Source organism: Scomber scombrus, chromosome 2, assembly GCF_963691925.1.
Source record: "Scomber scombrus chromosome 2, fScoSco1.1, whole genome shotgun sequence".
NCBI classification, from domain to species: domain Eukaryota; kingdom Metazoa; phylum Chordata; class Actinopteri; order Scombriformes; family Scombridae; genus Scomber; species Scomber scombrus.
The window spans coordinates 24,700,363-24,718,516 of NC_084971.1; the positions used below are offsets into that span (position 1 = coordinate 24,700,363).

Sequence of the window (18,154 nt, forward strand, 5' to 3'; positions counted from 1 at the left end):
TCCTAAGCCTTACAATCAGGTCTTACCACTGTGAAATCTCTGAACATGAAATAATGGCATTAAATACACAAGTGAAAAATCAACTAAAAGGAGTTCTGACTCCTCGTGAGATTTGTTGAGGTACGGTGGTGCCTTCACAGCCAGGAGAAGGACTGACTGTGATGGTCTTCAGCATGTATTATGCCTTGAAGGGACTGAGTGTATCAGATAATCTTTCTCTCTAGTCGCCATCATTCCTCTTTCTTCTGATTTTGTTTTTCCCAAGAGTCAGGTAAGATGTGACAGTTCCTTCATACAGCAAGGTTTAGATTCATTGTGTGCGTATATGTGATTGATTTTGTGTGTGATGACATGAATTCGGTAATCTAGATACAGACCCGTTGCAGGATTTTGTCTTTTTATGTGCACGAATACTTGGTTTGTTACCAGACCTGTGTTGTGTTTTGTTTTTGTTCCTTTCATACCTTCTGTGGTTTGAAGTCGTACTTCACACAGTGCTGGAATCCTTTCCCCTTGGATTTTAACGAGGTCACTATCAAACAGCCGCCCACAAAGTGTGCTGAGTAACCTAGGCCTTTACTGGTGCGGAAGCTAAAAAGAAATGAAGGGAAACACACAGCTTTAGTTCCTGAGTTAATGTTTCATGCTGACTACATTCAAGGGCAAGGGTTATAGTGTCCAATAAATCATATGAACACTTTAAAAGGGTCTGAAAAGGATAAAGATAGCAAACAATCATTTCTCAGCACCACAAATTCTTCCCATCATCCGCTGTGTCCCGGCAAGATGGGGCCCCTGCATGTAATTTAGTGAATTTATTTCTTTTTAAAAGGACACTGCGCTGAAGAGGAGCTTTTATTACAGATTCTCTCAAACAGCTCGTCGCCTGCCCGGCTTGGTTATCATTTTCTCAGAAGCCCAAACAGATCCCTGTTGTATAAATTAGATTTTTGACAGGAATTAATTATTGGTTCAAAATGAGATTATCGGAGGGCTTGATTTACTCGCTTCTCGCCGAAGGAGCGAAGGATGAGGAGACAGGAAAGATGGAGAGGGAAGCACGACTATTTTTCATCTTTGAGGCTGGAGGCTGCAGATTTTCAGCAGTTTTTAGATATACCACAGTAATACTGGGGACTTTGATCAACATTTACAAATGCACATTTACTTACTTACACACCCAACTTTTTATTCAATTCCCCTCTCTTTGTATTGTTTAAACTAAAAATATATACTACCTCTTAAGTCAGAGGTATATGCAGAAGTTTGAACAAAATAAACAGTTATAAGGCAAAAGGGTTGAAGTTTATTGGTCGGAGAACAGTGTTTCTATGTTACCTACCAGTACAGGTAAGGCTTGTCTTTGTCTACATTTATGTTGTTGAGAGGATCCATGCGGAGCCATGTGTGGAATGTAAACCCATTCTGGTACGGCCATTTCGCTATGGGAGGCAGAGCTATAGCCTGTTAGGAAAAAAAACATAACAGAAGATGATAGTGAGATATGTGTCAGATCAGACCACATATGGAAGTACAGTAAGGGACACATTAACCATTTTAAAACTCTTTTGGCTAGTACAGCATGTACAGCGAAAAAACACTATATGGGGAAAAGTATCACGCAAACACGCCCTCCGAGAAAGTTAGACCATTATTGCTCTAAATGACATATATATGTTAAGCTCTATTCGTGTGTACACTTCCCGTCTCATGATACCAGACAAACAGGGATCTCTGCCTACAAAGTCAGTTGCTCCTTGCTTTAACAGTGGCGAGCACAGCCAGTAACAAACCTATGCCCGTTAAATTTTGCCTTACCGGACATGATGCCTTCCCCCTATTCTGCTCTATAGTGAACTACAGACTCACCGCCCAATTACGAAGGGCCACCCTGAAGACTTTGGATTGGCTCTGCAATGCAGGCTTTTTTAAACTCTCTAATTGTTTCCACCCAGTTTTAACAAAAACTCAGTCTCATATGAGCGAAGCATTTAGAGACTGACTTGTGAGTCTACATTGGCAGGGCAACACAGGAAGAAGACAATACATGTGTTACTTCTTAAACACAGTGCTGACACACACAGTCCAGTACTAATGGAGTTCAGATCAACCAAATCAGACCCAAACCCACAAGACAGACTTCTGTACTCTCACGCACACATAATGTAAAGAGTCTGACATAGACTGATGCAGCTTTCAATGGTGCACACACAGTTTCCTGTGCATTTAATGTGATGAAAGGTTGATGAAAAAAGTGAATCATCTTCATGTTATAATAATCATGTTATCTTTCCTTTACTCCTACCACAGATAAATCAAGAAAAAGTCAAAAAGGAAATGATTTGCTATGTGACACAGAATTAATTACTGTTCAGAAATAATGACTGATCAAAGAACCATTGTAATGAGAGATTTAACCTAAAATTCAAGACCAAAAAATAACTGCAATGAGCATTTCAACTGAAGAGTGCAAGTACAATCAAATCTAACATTGCAAAATAATCTAGGTAATCTCTGATCCAGTAATGTGTATTTTATTGTATTTCATCCAAGCAAGTTGTATACTTAACACTCAGAAGGTGACCAAAAGCTAATAACAGTTGTATGTTATTTAAAGTTACATCTATAGGATTTAAGCAACCTGATTTTCCATGATACCTGTGGCAAGTAACAAGAAGGCCAATGTTTTGAATAAACTAATGTGCAGGCAAGACATAACTGTTTGAATAGTCCAAAGCTGAACAGCAACAGCTCCAACAAGTAAGTCAGTCAGACAGACATGAATAATATAGACGTATGTTGCTCAGACATTCAGTTTCATCAAGAAAGCACGCTTTTAGCTCCATTTCTGGATACTTTTCTGCAAGTGTGTCACAGCCTTTGAGGTATGAAGAAGGTCTGAGTTTCATTAACTAAAATAATGTATAAATGTCCAAAAGTCTGAGACTATTTTCCTATTGACTTGATTGGCAAAGTGTTTTCGGACTTTTGGACCCTACTATATAATGGAAAAAATCCTGTGTCAGTGAATGGCTGGAACAATGGAAAGCACTACGAAAGGAATTCAAAGAGATCACAATGTAATATCTGAAGTCCCGTCTTTCTCTCTCTTATTATTATGAAAAAAAACAGGAATTCTTGAAAATTTCAGGAAGTTATCGTGGTTGAGTTCCACATTCTGGTGGTTGACCATTACCACATTAATATCAAGTGAAAAATGTTGCAACCCAACATCCTGAAGCATTCATAACGCTAAATTCACACTTGTTAGGTCATCTATGGCTGAACACTCAAAGAGGAATTATTTATGTGGTGCAGTGGCAACATTTGTGGCATTACGAAGTGTACTCACAGCTGCATTTTTCCCTGGAAAGCTGAAGAAGGAGTCTGGGCCATTCCTGTGGGCCATGTACTTCAGCACGGACAAAAGCTTCACTGCATGACGAGGCTGAGGAGAGATCACAATAAACAGGGATGCTTTTTGATAGCTAACAGCATTAAAGTCCAAACACGCATACATATACACAAAAAGTCGTTTAAACCCTAGTTAAACTCTCAGCATCCAACTTGCACCACAACTACCACTTCTAAAACGGTTTGGTTTTTTCCTGACCTTGAAATTAGCTTTGCCCGTCTGATGCCAAGCACAAAGGGTACAGTGCAAAGGTGGGAGATGAGGCACAGACAGATGGGAGGTGGAAATTGGGTCTTAGACATTTAAAACTGATACAGCACTGGGATCATGCAATCATATAAACCTAAACGGATTCACCAAAATTATTTATTATTTATTCCCATCATCATTATACTGATTTATTGTACATTCTACTAATTAATCGTGGTGTTTTCACATCACAGCGTTCTGCAACATCCACACAACAAAATCACTTCCTAGAGAAGAGTCTTTCCATTTAAGCTACTGTTGTCTTACGTCACTGTGATTGCTGCAGTTGTTTCAGAGTTCTGAGATCCAGTGATAATAGTATATTTATTAATTATCACATCCTCCACTTTATATTCAACGTCACCAAGCCCTTTTGCACTTTGTTCTGCTGCACCTACATGAACCAAAATAGCAGGTATGCTTAGAGACGCCCACACAGTCAGACGCCCAAGACCTACCACCTTGTGTTTGTCTTTGTAGTTGTACGATTAAAATAGGGCCCTTACAGATCATGGTTGCATCCATAAATGATAAAAAGCAAGTGCAGCTTTGCCACTGCTTTTAATTTACCTCACAGACGTATTAGACATTGACATCCAGAGATTTACTTATTTTAGCAGAATACAGAAATTTCTTAATATCAGTGTTTAAAGTGTACAAGTGATTTGTTCTGCAAAGAACATCCTTAATAGATAAGTTTTGTCTACCTCAAAGAATTTTGATATTTGGGAAAAATAAGAGAGAAATCCCTTTACAATTTTCGGCAAGGCTTTAGTTTACAGTGTGCACTACTGTTACAGAACTTCCTGGTTAAGCTTTGCTCCCATTCCGTCCATCAAATCTCCCTGGATATTTCACAGAGATGAAAAGAAGAGAGGAGCAGCGGCGAGAGTTGCTTAAAAGTGGGAGAAAGGTGAAATCTAGAAGCACAAAAGCAACTTGCCCCATTTCCTTGACAACTTGATTAGTGTCAGTGATCAATAAGTTAACTCTTCTTTCTTTCTACTTCGTCTGTCTCTTCTACTTCTGTGCCACTGATTCTGCCTTGATATAGTAACTTACATTGAAGAATGCATCTTCAGTTTACTGTGGCTATTCCCTTATAGCCACACACAACAACTACAGTAGTTTATTTCAAAAACACATTTTCTCTAACTAAGTCTTACATCTTTTGGCTCGTAATGTTTTAATGTTGCAGTAAATATAGACTGGAAGAAGTAACTCAAATTCAGAACCTAAGGCTAATCTCATGAAGGACCTAATATCACAGATGTAGCACTGCTCTGGATTCAAGACCACTGGTCATGGAGTAGTAGGTCGGTTCCACATGATTTATCTCATCTCTCTGACGAGGGCATTGGCCCGGGGGACGGCAGCAGTTGAAGTGTTGCTAGTACATTCCTCATGCAGGTCCCAGACAACCAACACAGGTATGACTCTGACTCACCCACTGGCCTTTTTCCCCTTGCAGCTTGCTGAAGAAAAGCTTCAGCTCTTTGACTGTGATGCTGTAGCTGGCGAGCACGCCCAACATGTCCACCAGGAGGTCTGAAAGAGAGACACACACACACACACACACACAGTGGAGGCAGAGGTTAAACATTCAGGGGTTGAACATGTTAAATGAGAAAGACAAATTGTAACTATCCACCCTGAAGGTGAAAGGAAGCTCCAGATGACTACATTTCCAGAAAAAACAAACTTGCTCATTCAACTAGATGATCAGTATTAGTTTTTCCATTGACCTCACAATGATTTCAATTTTTATTGGCATCTTGACGTTGATGTGTTAATATTACAGTGATGTCCCAGCAACCAGGAGCTGAGAATAATTAAAGTAGGATGAGAAGGATCCAAGTTAAAAATCAGTACACTTAAAATAGAGAGGAGACTCTGGGAAAGCACTGACTTTCATCATTATTCATCATTATTACTGACTGGTGAAGCAGAGTATGACAGATCTGTAACTAGAATGCACATGTACTTCTGCATATACAAAGATGAGTGGCAGCTATATCTGGGCATGTCTTTTTTCACATAAGTACCCAAACTCAGCAGGTCTGTCAATATTTCAGACAAATTATGTGAAGAGAGGAAGCGACAGCCCGCAAATCTACCGTGAGTGCAACAAAAGAGGGATTTAAAAAAGGCAAAGGTTAATCTTTAAGCTTAATATGATGCAGTTAAAGTTGTAGATGTGAATCAATTAAAAAAAATGTATGTCTGTTCTATGAAACAACTCTTGAGAAAGACTTTGTGAACATGTTAAAAAGCATAGCATTTGTACTTATGTGATTATTACTATAACCATCACTTTCAGCTGTTTGGTTACTGCTGGGCTATATTGTCCTTGCTTGACTGCACAATCCCTCTAGGCCAACGCTGTTCCAGCCGGCGAAAAGTTCACTGAGCCGCACACTGTAGGATTAATTTGTACTAATTTGCAGATGGGCAACAGACTAGACTCTGGAGAGACTATACAGGATGATTGTGTCTTTATTTACTGCAATTCATCAGGGAATGCTCAAGCCTACAATGCTGGAGGGCTAAACCATGACGTTACTTTATGAAAGAAAAACGTTTAAATGCTAATATTGGTTTCTTCATTTAAAATTATTCATTTAATTTGCAAAGTTGGAATTCGTCTAACAGCTTCCTCCCCCTTCCTACAGACGTGAAAAGATCAAACTTCTTCTGGCAGTTGTGAGGATTCAGCGCCTTAGTCGGTGTCTTGCACAATCTTTGTTATTGCTACACAACTCCACACAACCTTTATATTAAAAAAATATAATAATAACTGACTAATCAAACACAATAAATGGCTTAAGCTGAGTTTAAGTGGACAGGCCAGATGAGCAGGTTAAGAAGGTCAAGAAGCTGCTGTCTTCAGTACCTGCGATCATGCTGTCGGTGGTGGATATACGCTGGACCACCTGCTGGATGAGGCCCACATCAGTGCACGCCTGCAGGTTGCGGACACTCTTCTTGAGGATCGCTGTGAAGATGCTCCAGACCTCGGCCTGACAAGTGGGCTCGCACTTGTCCAACAGCTCCACCATGCACACGATGCTCTCCGGTTCCTGGATGATGAAGTTCATCTCCAGGTCAAACTGGCCACCAACCAGCTGGAGGGGACAGATACAAAGAGGGAGGCAGGGGAGGGTGCGGGAGAGCGAGTGTTCAGTGTCAGTCAGCAATCATAAAAATAGAAAAGAGCAATAAGCGCAAATGTGCAAAAAATTCCAAAACAAACAATTCCTTTTATCTCCAGTTAAACATAAGCAAGAGCTTCAAAAGGGCATAAACAAATGTGTTCACATTACTATGTATGTGCACACTCCTGGACAGATGATTAATCGTGCATCACAGCTGCCTCTGGCCAAGTGGATTAAAGGTCAGGGGGAAAACACAGGTCTCTGTCAGTCTATCTGTGTGTTTGTCTCACAGTGGATTCAACTGTTTACTGCTAGCCTTGAAACAGTGTGATAAACCAAGAGCGACGAAATATCAAACAAGTAGCCATGTCAGTGAAACTAAGCGAGACATCCAGGCAGACCTAAACAGTGAAACAAGTATTTAGAGGTCTTTTGTTCCTGTAGGAGGCACCGGAATACTAACAGCATCTGACAGCCTGGCAGATACGGACCCGAGTTGAGATTAATTTTCACTTATGATATTCAAGAGAATACATAGAGTGCTTCAGCGACGTGAACCTCATAGTAAAATCTACATTGAACACCAGGTGCTACTCAATATGCACTGTTTTAAAAGGTGAGAGCACTGTGTTTATGTCTTCATATCTTTTACACTTGGGAATGTGTTTCATTGTGCGTTGAAAGAAATGAATTTGCAAATTTCCTTTTACAATCTATGATACAAGCGATCAAAATCAGAAAATGTTATTTACATCAGCAAGAAAGAAGGTAAATACATCTCACTCAGTTTAGAGAGCCTGAGCTCCAGCTGAAGCTTGTTCAGGGAGTGGTGAGGTATAACGCTTGTCTTATTGCAAAGGAGTGATGTTCTTTGTGTGTGGAAATAAATTGTATGAGCCATAAATGTCATAATTTGTCACATCTTAATAGTTGTGATGACATTTTTATTATTGAACCCTGCCTAATAGAAAAAGATAAGGAAAATAACAATGTTGATGTCAAATTAATTTCAAGAATGAGGCTGTCATGGTTAGAATCGAGGAGGTGTGACTGGACAAAAAAATGAACATGTTATAGTCATATTCGGCCATTACACAGGCTGGATGTGAAAACAATATCGCTGGGTTTGTGGAATGGAAACTGTCCCATTAAAATGAGTGAGGCTAGATTAACTCTGAGCGAATGTGTTTGTGTGTGTTGGGTGTGAGATAGTAAAGCAGGGGGAACTGTGGAAATGCTGCTGCTGCAACATCAAACAGGACAGGAGATAAAGTGACAATAACACTGATGCAGACCCCATCTAATGTCCCTTTAACCTCATCTAACAGAATATCTTTTTGTCCTTTCATGTCAAAGCATCAACACAAAAACAATGAGACTATTCATCATCTAATAAACCAATGTTCTTTAAAACCTCATACATTCTTGTTTATCAATAATATATATAATATAATATATAAAATATTTCATATTGTTATGCCAATAATTATACCAATTACAGTACTTATGAAGGTGGAAGCTGAATTATCATCACAATAGTTGCCTGTTTATCTTCTGTCCATTGACATCAATTAATCAACTGATTGTCAGAGCTCTACTGCCAATATCTAATGAATGGCTAACTGAAGTATATAAAAAACATTTTCTCTCTTACCCCAACTGGTATCTTGCACATAGATTCTTACCTCCACTTCCTATACAACTGGTAAAGAGTGAATGGTATTTCATTTATGATGCTCAAAGCATTAAAAATGCACTTTGAAAACAGCAAGTTTTTAAAAAAAATAATGTGTCTTTCCAGTTGCCTTACGATCTGTTACTTGACTATTGAGTTTTCTTATGAAATATTGAAATTGAATGCTACTCACACCACAAATAAGAAAAGTGTATTCACCTTAAATTGCATTGGAAAGGAGGCAGACATCTTAGATACATATATATATATATATATATATATATATATATATATATATATATATATATATATATATATATATATATATATATATATATATCTCAAGATATCTCAAAACCTGGAAAAATTAAACAAAAACCACAACATGGACAAATCCTACAAGAGGTAATTGAGAAATATGTTTCTTTTGTAATTTGGGTGAACTAACCATTATATAAAACTACCATATATAGCCAATTTGACACTGTGTAGACACAGCTGTTGAAAAATAAGAGAAAGTTAGATATAGATGGAAAAATTCCAAGCTTTCTTAATAAGATTTAAGGAAAAATTAAGTAAATAATATATTAAATATCACAGCTAGCCCAGCTGTTAGGGCAACATGCCAGAGCCTATGTAAAAACATTTATATTAACACATGCACTAATTAATGCCCCACTGGCAACCTGTCTTCTTCTTTTTTTTCTTTCTTAGCAGGTCACTGATAAATCGCACGTCTCTACAGAGTAGCGTGTATGAACTTGAGGGTGGATGCCTCCAATCGCAGCCAGGTCTGCCATTAATGGATGTTGGGTGCCATTTTGCCACAGTAAGTGCTGATTTATGAGCCTGACACTGTGCGCGAGACATCCATCCATCAGAGTCAGAGTGCCACACACACACTACATTTACATGCACATGGCACACGTTTGAGGGTAACAGGGCAGATTTTGGGTCCGATTTGTCCCTTCCTACATTTGGAAACATGTTTGATTTCAAGATAGATTGAAATAGATTCTTGTCAGAATATCTCATAATGTGAGGTACTTATATTGTCAACCACAACCACCATGACCTACTTCACTTTGTGATAAAATTATAAGTCAATAGACAGAAAGTAAACTAGTGACTTTTATGAATGACTTAAATATTTAAGTTATTTCACAAGTGAAAATACCAAAGTATAGTGACAAGTTTGACAATTTGTTGAGTTTCTTCTTTTCATTCATTATAAAGTTGTGGGGGGTTTTGGTCAGATAAATAAACAATCAGTAAAAAAAAAAATCCACTTGGGCTCCAGGAACTTGTGACAAGCACTGGTAATTATTCTGTCAGTCATTTTATTCAAAACATAATATAGACTGATAAGCAAATAAATTATTAGTTACACCCAAGACATTAATGACTCATAATTCTGCAGTGTGACATGAAAAATCAACCTTTTTGTACACGGTTTAAGTGGTTTGTGAAAGACTGATAGTCAAGCTAAGAAGAGAGAAGACATTTACAAGCAAGAATATGACCACAGCTGTCATTTGTGAGTGTTAGAGTCTTATGATCTCTTTTGGAGGTATCTGCTTATTTGATGAATAAAATGTGACAAACAAAGATGACGTAATCTGACATTATCCATCATTACAGCATCCGCTGGCCTCTCAAATCTTCAATACCAGTATTCATTTAAGGTCTGTGTGAAAAAGGAAATATAGTCTGTAATGCCCAACGAGAAAATTGTAAAACCTTTATTTCTAAAGAGTCTGTCTGGTCTTGAGTTGCTGACTAACCTGTAAAGAATTTGTCCTTTCTTTCCTCTTGTTATTATCAAGCCAAATATTATCCCAGCTTTTTTAAAACAGGCCAAACCCACCAAGTTAAGCTACTTAGGTCAATGTTTTACCTGACATGTATAACTAGACACTTCTGGAGTTGTGTCAACTGCACATCTTACGATAGAAATGTTTGTCAGGATATAAAATGTCATATTCAAATTAACTTTATCATATAGTAGCACTCTGCTTCAAACCTGGAAACCATGTACGTTACTAACTGTGCCAGCAAAAACAAAAAGCCATTTCCTGTAGCTGTGAGAGAACATGTGTCATGTGTCTATTCGTGAATGCCAAAGAGGTTTCCAGTGTTTCAATTTCTTCAACTGTTCAATTGAATCATTTACATTTCTCTATTTTAGGAAGTGTCCCACGTTGCCAACCACAGCCTCAGCTACAGCCAAGAGAGCTCTGCACCTAAAGCTGCCATAAAGTCAGTGTCTTTATGGCAGCTAGACACCAGATCCCTGGCTGGGTAACCTAGCCTGGCTGTTCTCCCATGAGGCCTGCCTGAATTAATCATGGCTGAGCAGCCAAGCAGCCACTGGGCCGTAACACAAAGCACAAACAGGCTTCTATGGTCTCCATGGAGAACGTCATGGGGAGGATGGCAGGGCAAACTGGTGCACCAGAACCAGAATTCGTATCTATTGCCGGAGCTCCGCTTGTACTCAAGGTTACCTGATAGCCAGAGCAATGAAGGATTAGGACTTCTGGAAAGCTGTGATTACAAATGCAATGTCAAATATGACATTAGAATCCACAGGGAAAAACATGTCTTTCATATAACCAAATCCTAGTTAAAACAAAAAGTGTCAACAGTATTTATGGGCATAATGCATAATAGGGCCTTTGAAGGAAAATAATTCTCAATACTTCCAAATAATCAATACACAATACGCACACAGAAACTGATATGCACTATTCTGATACCTTACATATTTTATGTATTTTATGTATTTAAAGAATGATTTTATGGAGTTTATGGGCTCTACGGTTTTTATATCATTTCTGTCTATTGTATGTCTGTTATTGGTGAGCCAAAGACAATTTTCCACCATGGTGGACAATAAAGTTTTATTCTACTCTTTTCTATTCTAAATAAGTTGTTGTTAATATACACTTCCATCCAAACTGAGTGGAAATACCAGAAACAAAAAATAAAAGACAATCATGTAATGTTAGTTTTCATCTTCTCTGAAATAAATTTGTGTAAATGTAGTTTATGGAAGCATGCACTGATCCACGTTTTCTTTGTCAAACTCTCTAAAATGTACTTAAAAGTAGAGCCCGACAGATAGATCAGTCACCTGAGATTATCCATATATAGATTTTGGCCTACATCGGTATTGGCGTACATGTCCAATATGTACCAATATTAATTTCTTTTTAAATTATATACGCATTTTATGTATATTTGATCCTTTTTCTTAATTCAAGTTTAATAATACGTACATATGTTAGTTTGTTGTTCTATGTGTTTGGTTGTTTGTTTTTATTTATAGTTATTTGTAATTATTAAATTCCCAGTGAAGTTTACTGTTTCAGTGCACTGATTTCAGTCATTTTACACGATAAAGTTTATTGTTAAACTGTAAAATATCATTCCTCCATTACATATCGTTGTCACAGGTGTTTAATAACCACAGTTGATGGATCATTGCAAAAGATGTGTGTTTACGTGTATATTCTGTACAAGATATATCAACATTTGAATGTTTTTACTCCCTAATATCGTTACTGACCCCAAAAATCCAGTATCAGTCAAGTCCTAATCAGGAGTAACATCATCGCATATGTCGCTTCACATATGTTTATATAAAGACTACAGTTCATCAGTCAACAATGTAAATTATTTCCACTGTTTTTACAAGACATAGATAGAGACACATTTTGGCAGCGAGCGAGAAACTGAGACATTAACAAGTAAAGGTTTACTATAGAAGAGCAGAGCTATTTGGGGACTTCTAAAGCATTACAGAGAGCCACATGATGCTAATGATGAGAGTGAAAAACAAATGATGGCCATTTTGCACCAAAGGGAAGAAAATTACCCAGCTAAATGTAATAGGCAGAAACACTGATGCTGCCAAGCCACGGCTACGGAGCGATGAGCCGCTCTACTCATTGTGTGTACGTGTGTCCATGTTGATGTTCGTCTTTCAATTCTCTCCCTAATGAAACTGCAATTAATTCTATGGGTGAAATCATTTGAATATGAAGTAATTTGCCTGAACGAGACAACTGCTTAAAAGGACAATAGACAGCATTGAATCAGGCTTTGAATTGCTCTGAACAATCAGCATACAGTACATTAGTATCTTCAAATCTTCTTGTTAGACATGAGAACAGGTCTAAACATCTGAATGGTTGGTTATGACTGCATAAGTGTACTGTGATGGCTCAGAGAGGAAAAAAATATGTAAATGTCGGCCATTTTTAAGAGCAAGTTCAATTTGTTCTCTTTGAGAGGACTATAAATGTCAGCTTGTGTGTGATAACAACCCATCGTGGCTATGGTTTTCACTCTGTTTTTTATAAACCAAGGTAGTGAAATACTCACCAAATAGGCTGTCAGAGTGACCGTGCTTTCACGACACACCGATGGCCTACTTTTTCAACAGCTCTTTTAACTAAATCTCTTTTAACAAGCTATCTTGTCAAACCAAAGGCGGTTTAGCTTATTCTTCCATGAGAGGCGCCCCTCCACACTCACCGCAAACCGAAACATCCATCAACAGTGACCCAACACATGATTCGTGATATGACAACATCTTATAATCCTGCACTCTTCGCTGCTGATGAACACTCACATTTCCAATATTCTGATGTGAGATGTTGAAATGGTTCCAGCAGAAAAGGGAGGTCAACCAAATAATCTGTCCTACTCAAATCCCTCTAGTGCAGGCGGTGAAACGGAGGAATGAGCTTCTGATGGAGGAGATGAGAGGAAATAGTCAGACGCGGTCGTGGAGTGAAAGTGAGGTACATTACTTGAAGGGGCTTGTGAATTCGAAAGAGATTATAAAACACACAAGAGCCATTTCAGTGATGAATGGGGGGGTATATTTTGAGCTCGTACATGCTCGAGCCTGTTTAACAAATGCTGTAATATTTCCTTTAATCATTACGGTTAATCGCTATTGCACAACCAAATGAATTTCAAAGCTTATATCAAATGACAGGATTTTCACAGTCGGATCAAATGGTAAGAGAAATTTCCATTTGTAGCTCGGTTATTTTAAAAAGACAGATCAGGTGATAACTTGGGGCTTATCAAAATATGCGAAATACTCAAGTGCTGGGCAATAAAACCACTATTTCTAACTAACTCTCAAAATATGACAAAATATAATAACTTTAACTGTAAACGGAAATTGCTGCGCTGTACTAAGAAGAATTAAAATTACTATAAGGAATAAAATGAATCCGTTTCTACCAGCAAATTGTGCGTCAACAGGAAACGGAAGTCAACCCCTTCCCAATGTAAACAAGTACACACTAAAGAATGGAGGAGAACAGGAAGACTGCTAGAGTGTTGGGTGATGGCTGATTAAGAAAGTGGGGCGAGCTCCAATTGAGGATATGGGTGGCAAAAGTGCAGTCATGATGCAGCAAAATATGAAGTAAAACTGAAGAATCTACTTAATGTTTACTAATGTAATTTTATATACAGAGATAGGTTCATAGTTTAAAACAATACAACCGTCATTTTCTTAAAAGATAAACAAGCATTTAATGGATACACACTCACACATTTAATGTCACGACTCACATAAGCTCCCTGCAAACTTCTTCTTTCACAATCTGACCTTATTATTCTATGTCAATGTCATAATATGTAAGACTGTCAGTTACATTGATTCAGTCACAGCAGCAATCCTTCGCCATAGGTTACCTTACATGAAAATGATTTCAATGAGCTCTACAGAGTGAGGTTTACAGATTTTAACAGAATTTATACCTGTAAATGTATGATTTTGTATTTTATTTATCTAGTTCTCACAGTATGATGACCGCATGGATGCAATAAATGTGTGTAATCTGAATAACGCCTTGTGTTTGGTGCTTAACTGGAGGGAGTAGTAGTCAGAATCTGTACTGGGTAAGAAAAGGTGGACTGGTAACTCCCTGTACACAACCAAACCACAGAACTAGCAAATTATGCATTACTACCTGTTTCACGGTCTTGTACTTTGGCTTGTTAGTCTAGCTTCTGTGGTGAAAAATATTCACAAAAACATCCAACCAACATCCAGCCCTGTGGAGGAGTCTGCCACTCTACATTTGTCAAAGCAGGAGTGGAAAGAAAAGTGGTGACAATTATGCATGCAGTGACCATGGAATACACTGGTTCAATGATCACAGCTCACTACAATCCCCTTCTTTTACCTGACTCACACACTCCATATAGAACAACTTGTTATTCAAAAGCCACTTTATGAACGTTTTATCGAAATGGTAAGTACTCATTGTGTGTTGATTTTTTTTTTATTTCCAATTCTTACTGTTAAATGTTTGTTTTATGTAAAGCACATTGAGTTGCCATTGTGTATGAAATGCGCTATATAAATAAAGCTGCCTTGCCAACGCTGGGAATAATAAACAAATAGTAATGATTCAACTGAAACATTATTCTTAAGGTTTGACTCATTATTGTCAAATTAGAAGACACTGCTGGGTTCATTTTCTCTCCACAGTGCCACAATGCTACCTTTCTTACACTTTGAGACAAACATGATAATGAGAGACAGAGAAAAAGAGGGAGGCGGAGAGAGAGATATTTTAATAGCTGGATTTCTAAGAATATCTTCAGAAGGGCAATCTGCCAAGCGTTTGTTTTAAACACTGGCTGGCAGTCATTTTTACACTACATTAAATATGATCATTCCCTGGAAGCAGCTTGATGAACAAATAATTTCCTTTGTTGCTCAGTTTATTTCCCTAAGAAAACAGGTTTGGTACAACATGGAGAAAACAACACATAGATAGAAATGACCAATGGAGTCAAACATCAGTCCACTCATGTGTCCATTATGCCATTTGCACTATGAGATAGGATTAATAAGGAAGAGGCAAAGATCCAAAGCAAGAAAACAGAAAGCAGATACAGATTTTAGACCTACTTCATCCAAACAGAGGAGAGTGGTTTCAGGAAGATCTCTTCCAGCCATGCTGCTCCAACCTTTCTAATTTACTTGTTGACAGAGTGAGGTTTGCTGAAATTACAGGTATTTTAGCATTTAGGGACACACCTATTCAACTTTTTCTGTCCTGATGCTGATTCTGATACCTCAACTCGCTGGGATGATTTTCATGTGAGGTAACATCAGGGATTGGCTATGACTGAATAAATGTAATCAGTTATTCACATTGACAAAGAAACTGTATTTAATATGCATCCCTCACACCTTGTCCATTATCTGATCTTCTTAATAAGGTCAGTACCCTCCCACCCCAAAATGCCAACTTTCTCCAAAATATGCCTCTTATATAATACAATTGAAAGTTACTCCTGAACAGGAGCTGAAATTGGCCCAGTTTAAAATAAAAAAGTAGAGCTGCAATGATTAGTCTATTAATTGATAATAAAAGTCTAATTTTGATAATCGTTTCATTATTTGAGCAATCTTTTATGGGGGAAAAAAAACAACAATCCTCTGGTTCCAGCTTCTTACATGTGAATATTTTATGGTTTCTTTGGTCCTTCGTGATCAACAGTTTTCATCATTTCGCGACATTTAATAGGCCAAACAATTAATTGATTAATCCAAAAAATAATCGACAGCCCTACTGGATAGATTAAACGTCATCTTCAACTTTATTGCAAAGGAATGAATGTTGAAGACAAGAAGAGTTCTGGGGATTTCTTTGTGTATTTCATCCTCTTTATACTGTACTGCAGTAATAATGATGGTACTCTAGACAATCCCATGTTGAGGAGTTCTTTTAAAACAATGAGTAAGGAGGAGGGGGCAGATGAATGTAATCCACAGGAACACTTTGTCATGCATTTATCACACATGGCTCACTTATGTTTCAGCAAACACAAACTAATACTTTTGGGTAACACTCGTGGTCAAAAAGCAGCTTCTTACTTTGATTCAAGGAAAGTTTTGGCAAAACATTACATATGGTGGTGTACTGTATAACAGGCGTTTGTAACCCTGCACTAAATCTAACTTCAGTTGCAGTGTGGCTGCTATTGTCAACAAAAGGAAAAGGTTTGTCAGGAAATGATCCTCATTAGACAGAATCTAGGCTTCAGGGCAATCTCTCTCCAGTTTTCCAGGACAACCTTGACCAACTAAAGTCGTCTGCTTCTGGAATGAGATGTTCAAAATTAAAACGATACTAGAAAACTATTTATTGACTGCATGGCTTTCTACTTCAGAAAATCTTCATGTGTTGTCTGTCTGGAATGAGATATCCAGTATTAACAAAAGGAATACTACAGAATATGTCTTTTTGTTAGATAGATGATAATTTGAATGCATGGAAAGCAGATATTTGTTCACAAAGAAAACAAAGAATTCCCTTGTTTGATACAGCAACGCCTATGGTTTTAGTTTGCATAGTAGCAGTACATGGGAAGATTGGCTCTGGTGCAACATGTTAAAAATAGCAGCTGGATCAGGGAGGTGAAAAAGGAAAGAGATAAACATTAGTGAGGAATTCCAGTTCGCCTTGCTGGAAGAAGGAGTGAAAAGAAGATTTCAACATGAAGGACCCACCTTTGATTAGTTACTTTAATTTAAAAGATACCCGGTGACATTATCATTGTAAAACACATAGTTTTGTTCACAACCTTGAAGCTAACAAACATGTTGATTGCAATCCCTGCCTCATAAAACTAATTATTTTTTATTGTTCTGAACCTATTACAAGTCTTGCCTTTCATTGGTACATTTCCCATTTTTACAGCTCATTACAATCACTAACTGATAATATGCAATACATTCTGCGGTTGACCGAACATACACCCCGGGTTCATGCATGTACTAGAAAGAATACAGAACAATACAATGCAGGGATCTGCTCGTCCAAACATTGCTGCAAAGCACCACTCGTTTTTTCCACAGGCTAACTCTTAATATGCCGCTGATGCCCTAACTCAACCATATTGGTCTTAAATGTACCATTAAACATTTCTTATAATGACTGACTAGTAAGACAAAGGAGGACAAACAAATAAGGACAACAGAGTCAAATTAAGGTCATATTTTAGTAGTAGCTCCTCAATGTGAGAGAAATAATCTGCTGATGTAAGAAATTGGCACAATATGGTAGAAGTTAATGTAACGACAAGAGTTACTTCAGACTGTCTGAGGTGTTTTGATATCCTCCTCGTTTCATGAGGCCTAAGGGCCTATGAACAGCATTCTTTCTGACTTACATGGCAAACAAGAAGCATAAAATCTCCAACACCTCAGCTAAACTACTTTTAAAGGGAAAGGCTGAATGGTGGGATCAGGAAACTGTCTGCAGCACAGTTGCTCCACTCCAATGTGCTTCTTGTAGTTTATATTTCCTGTGTCACTGCAGCTTCCTCTGTAAAATCCCAAAATTCTCTCCAACAAAGGCTGATGTTGAAGGTGACTAAATAAAGCACTCAGTGCAAATGCCAGTACTTCCTGACAGACAGTGTGATATGGTATTTCCACCCCTTTGTGGAAGTAATCACACAAAAATAGGATAAATGCATTATGAAGTGGCAAACTAGGAGCTAAGACATATTGTGTGCATAGTGTGCACCAGGATATAGTATACTGTGTTTGTGTATATATTGTAGTGTTTACTGAATGAGCACCAGTAAAGTAAACCAACCAACAAA

The 18,154-nt window shown here is 37.9% G+C and overlaps 1 protein-coding gene and 1 long non-coding RNA gene across 4 annotated transcripts in view; one reads left to right on the top strand and one right to left on the bottom strand.

Annotated features, from left to right (window-relative positions):
• The window catches only part of lrba (LPS-responsive vesicle trafficking, beach and anchor containing), a 184,977-nt gene that overhangs the window by 152,895 nt on the left and 13,928 nt on the right, over positions 1–18,154 (bottom strand). For all 3 annotated transcript variants that reach the window (XM_062432960.1, XM_062432951.1, XM_062432944.1), the window contains exons 2-6: positions 6,558–6,789; positions 5,112–5,212; positions 3,353–3,448; positions 1,343–1,464; positions 465–591 (exon numbers count right to left, since the gene is read on the bottom strand). In XM_062432960.1, the coding sequence (XP_062288944.1) occupies positions 465–591; positions 1,343–1,464; positions 3,353–3,448; positions 5,112–5,212; positions 6,558–6,789 (678 nt within the window). The remainder of the gene's footprint in view (positions 1–464; positions 592–1,342; positions 1,465–3,352; positions 3,449–5,111; positions 5,213–6,557; positions 6,790–18,154) is intronic.
• On the top strand, positions 7,111–11,852 carry LOC133993864 (uncharacterized). The gene is made up of 3 exons (XR_009927081.1): positions 7,111–7,435; positions 9,209–9,323; positions 10,683–11,852. It is a non-coding gene; the product is annotated as an uncharacterized LOC133993864 (long non-coding RNA).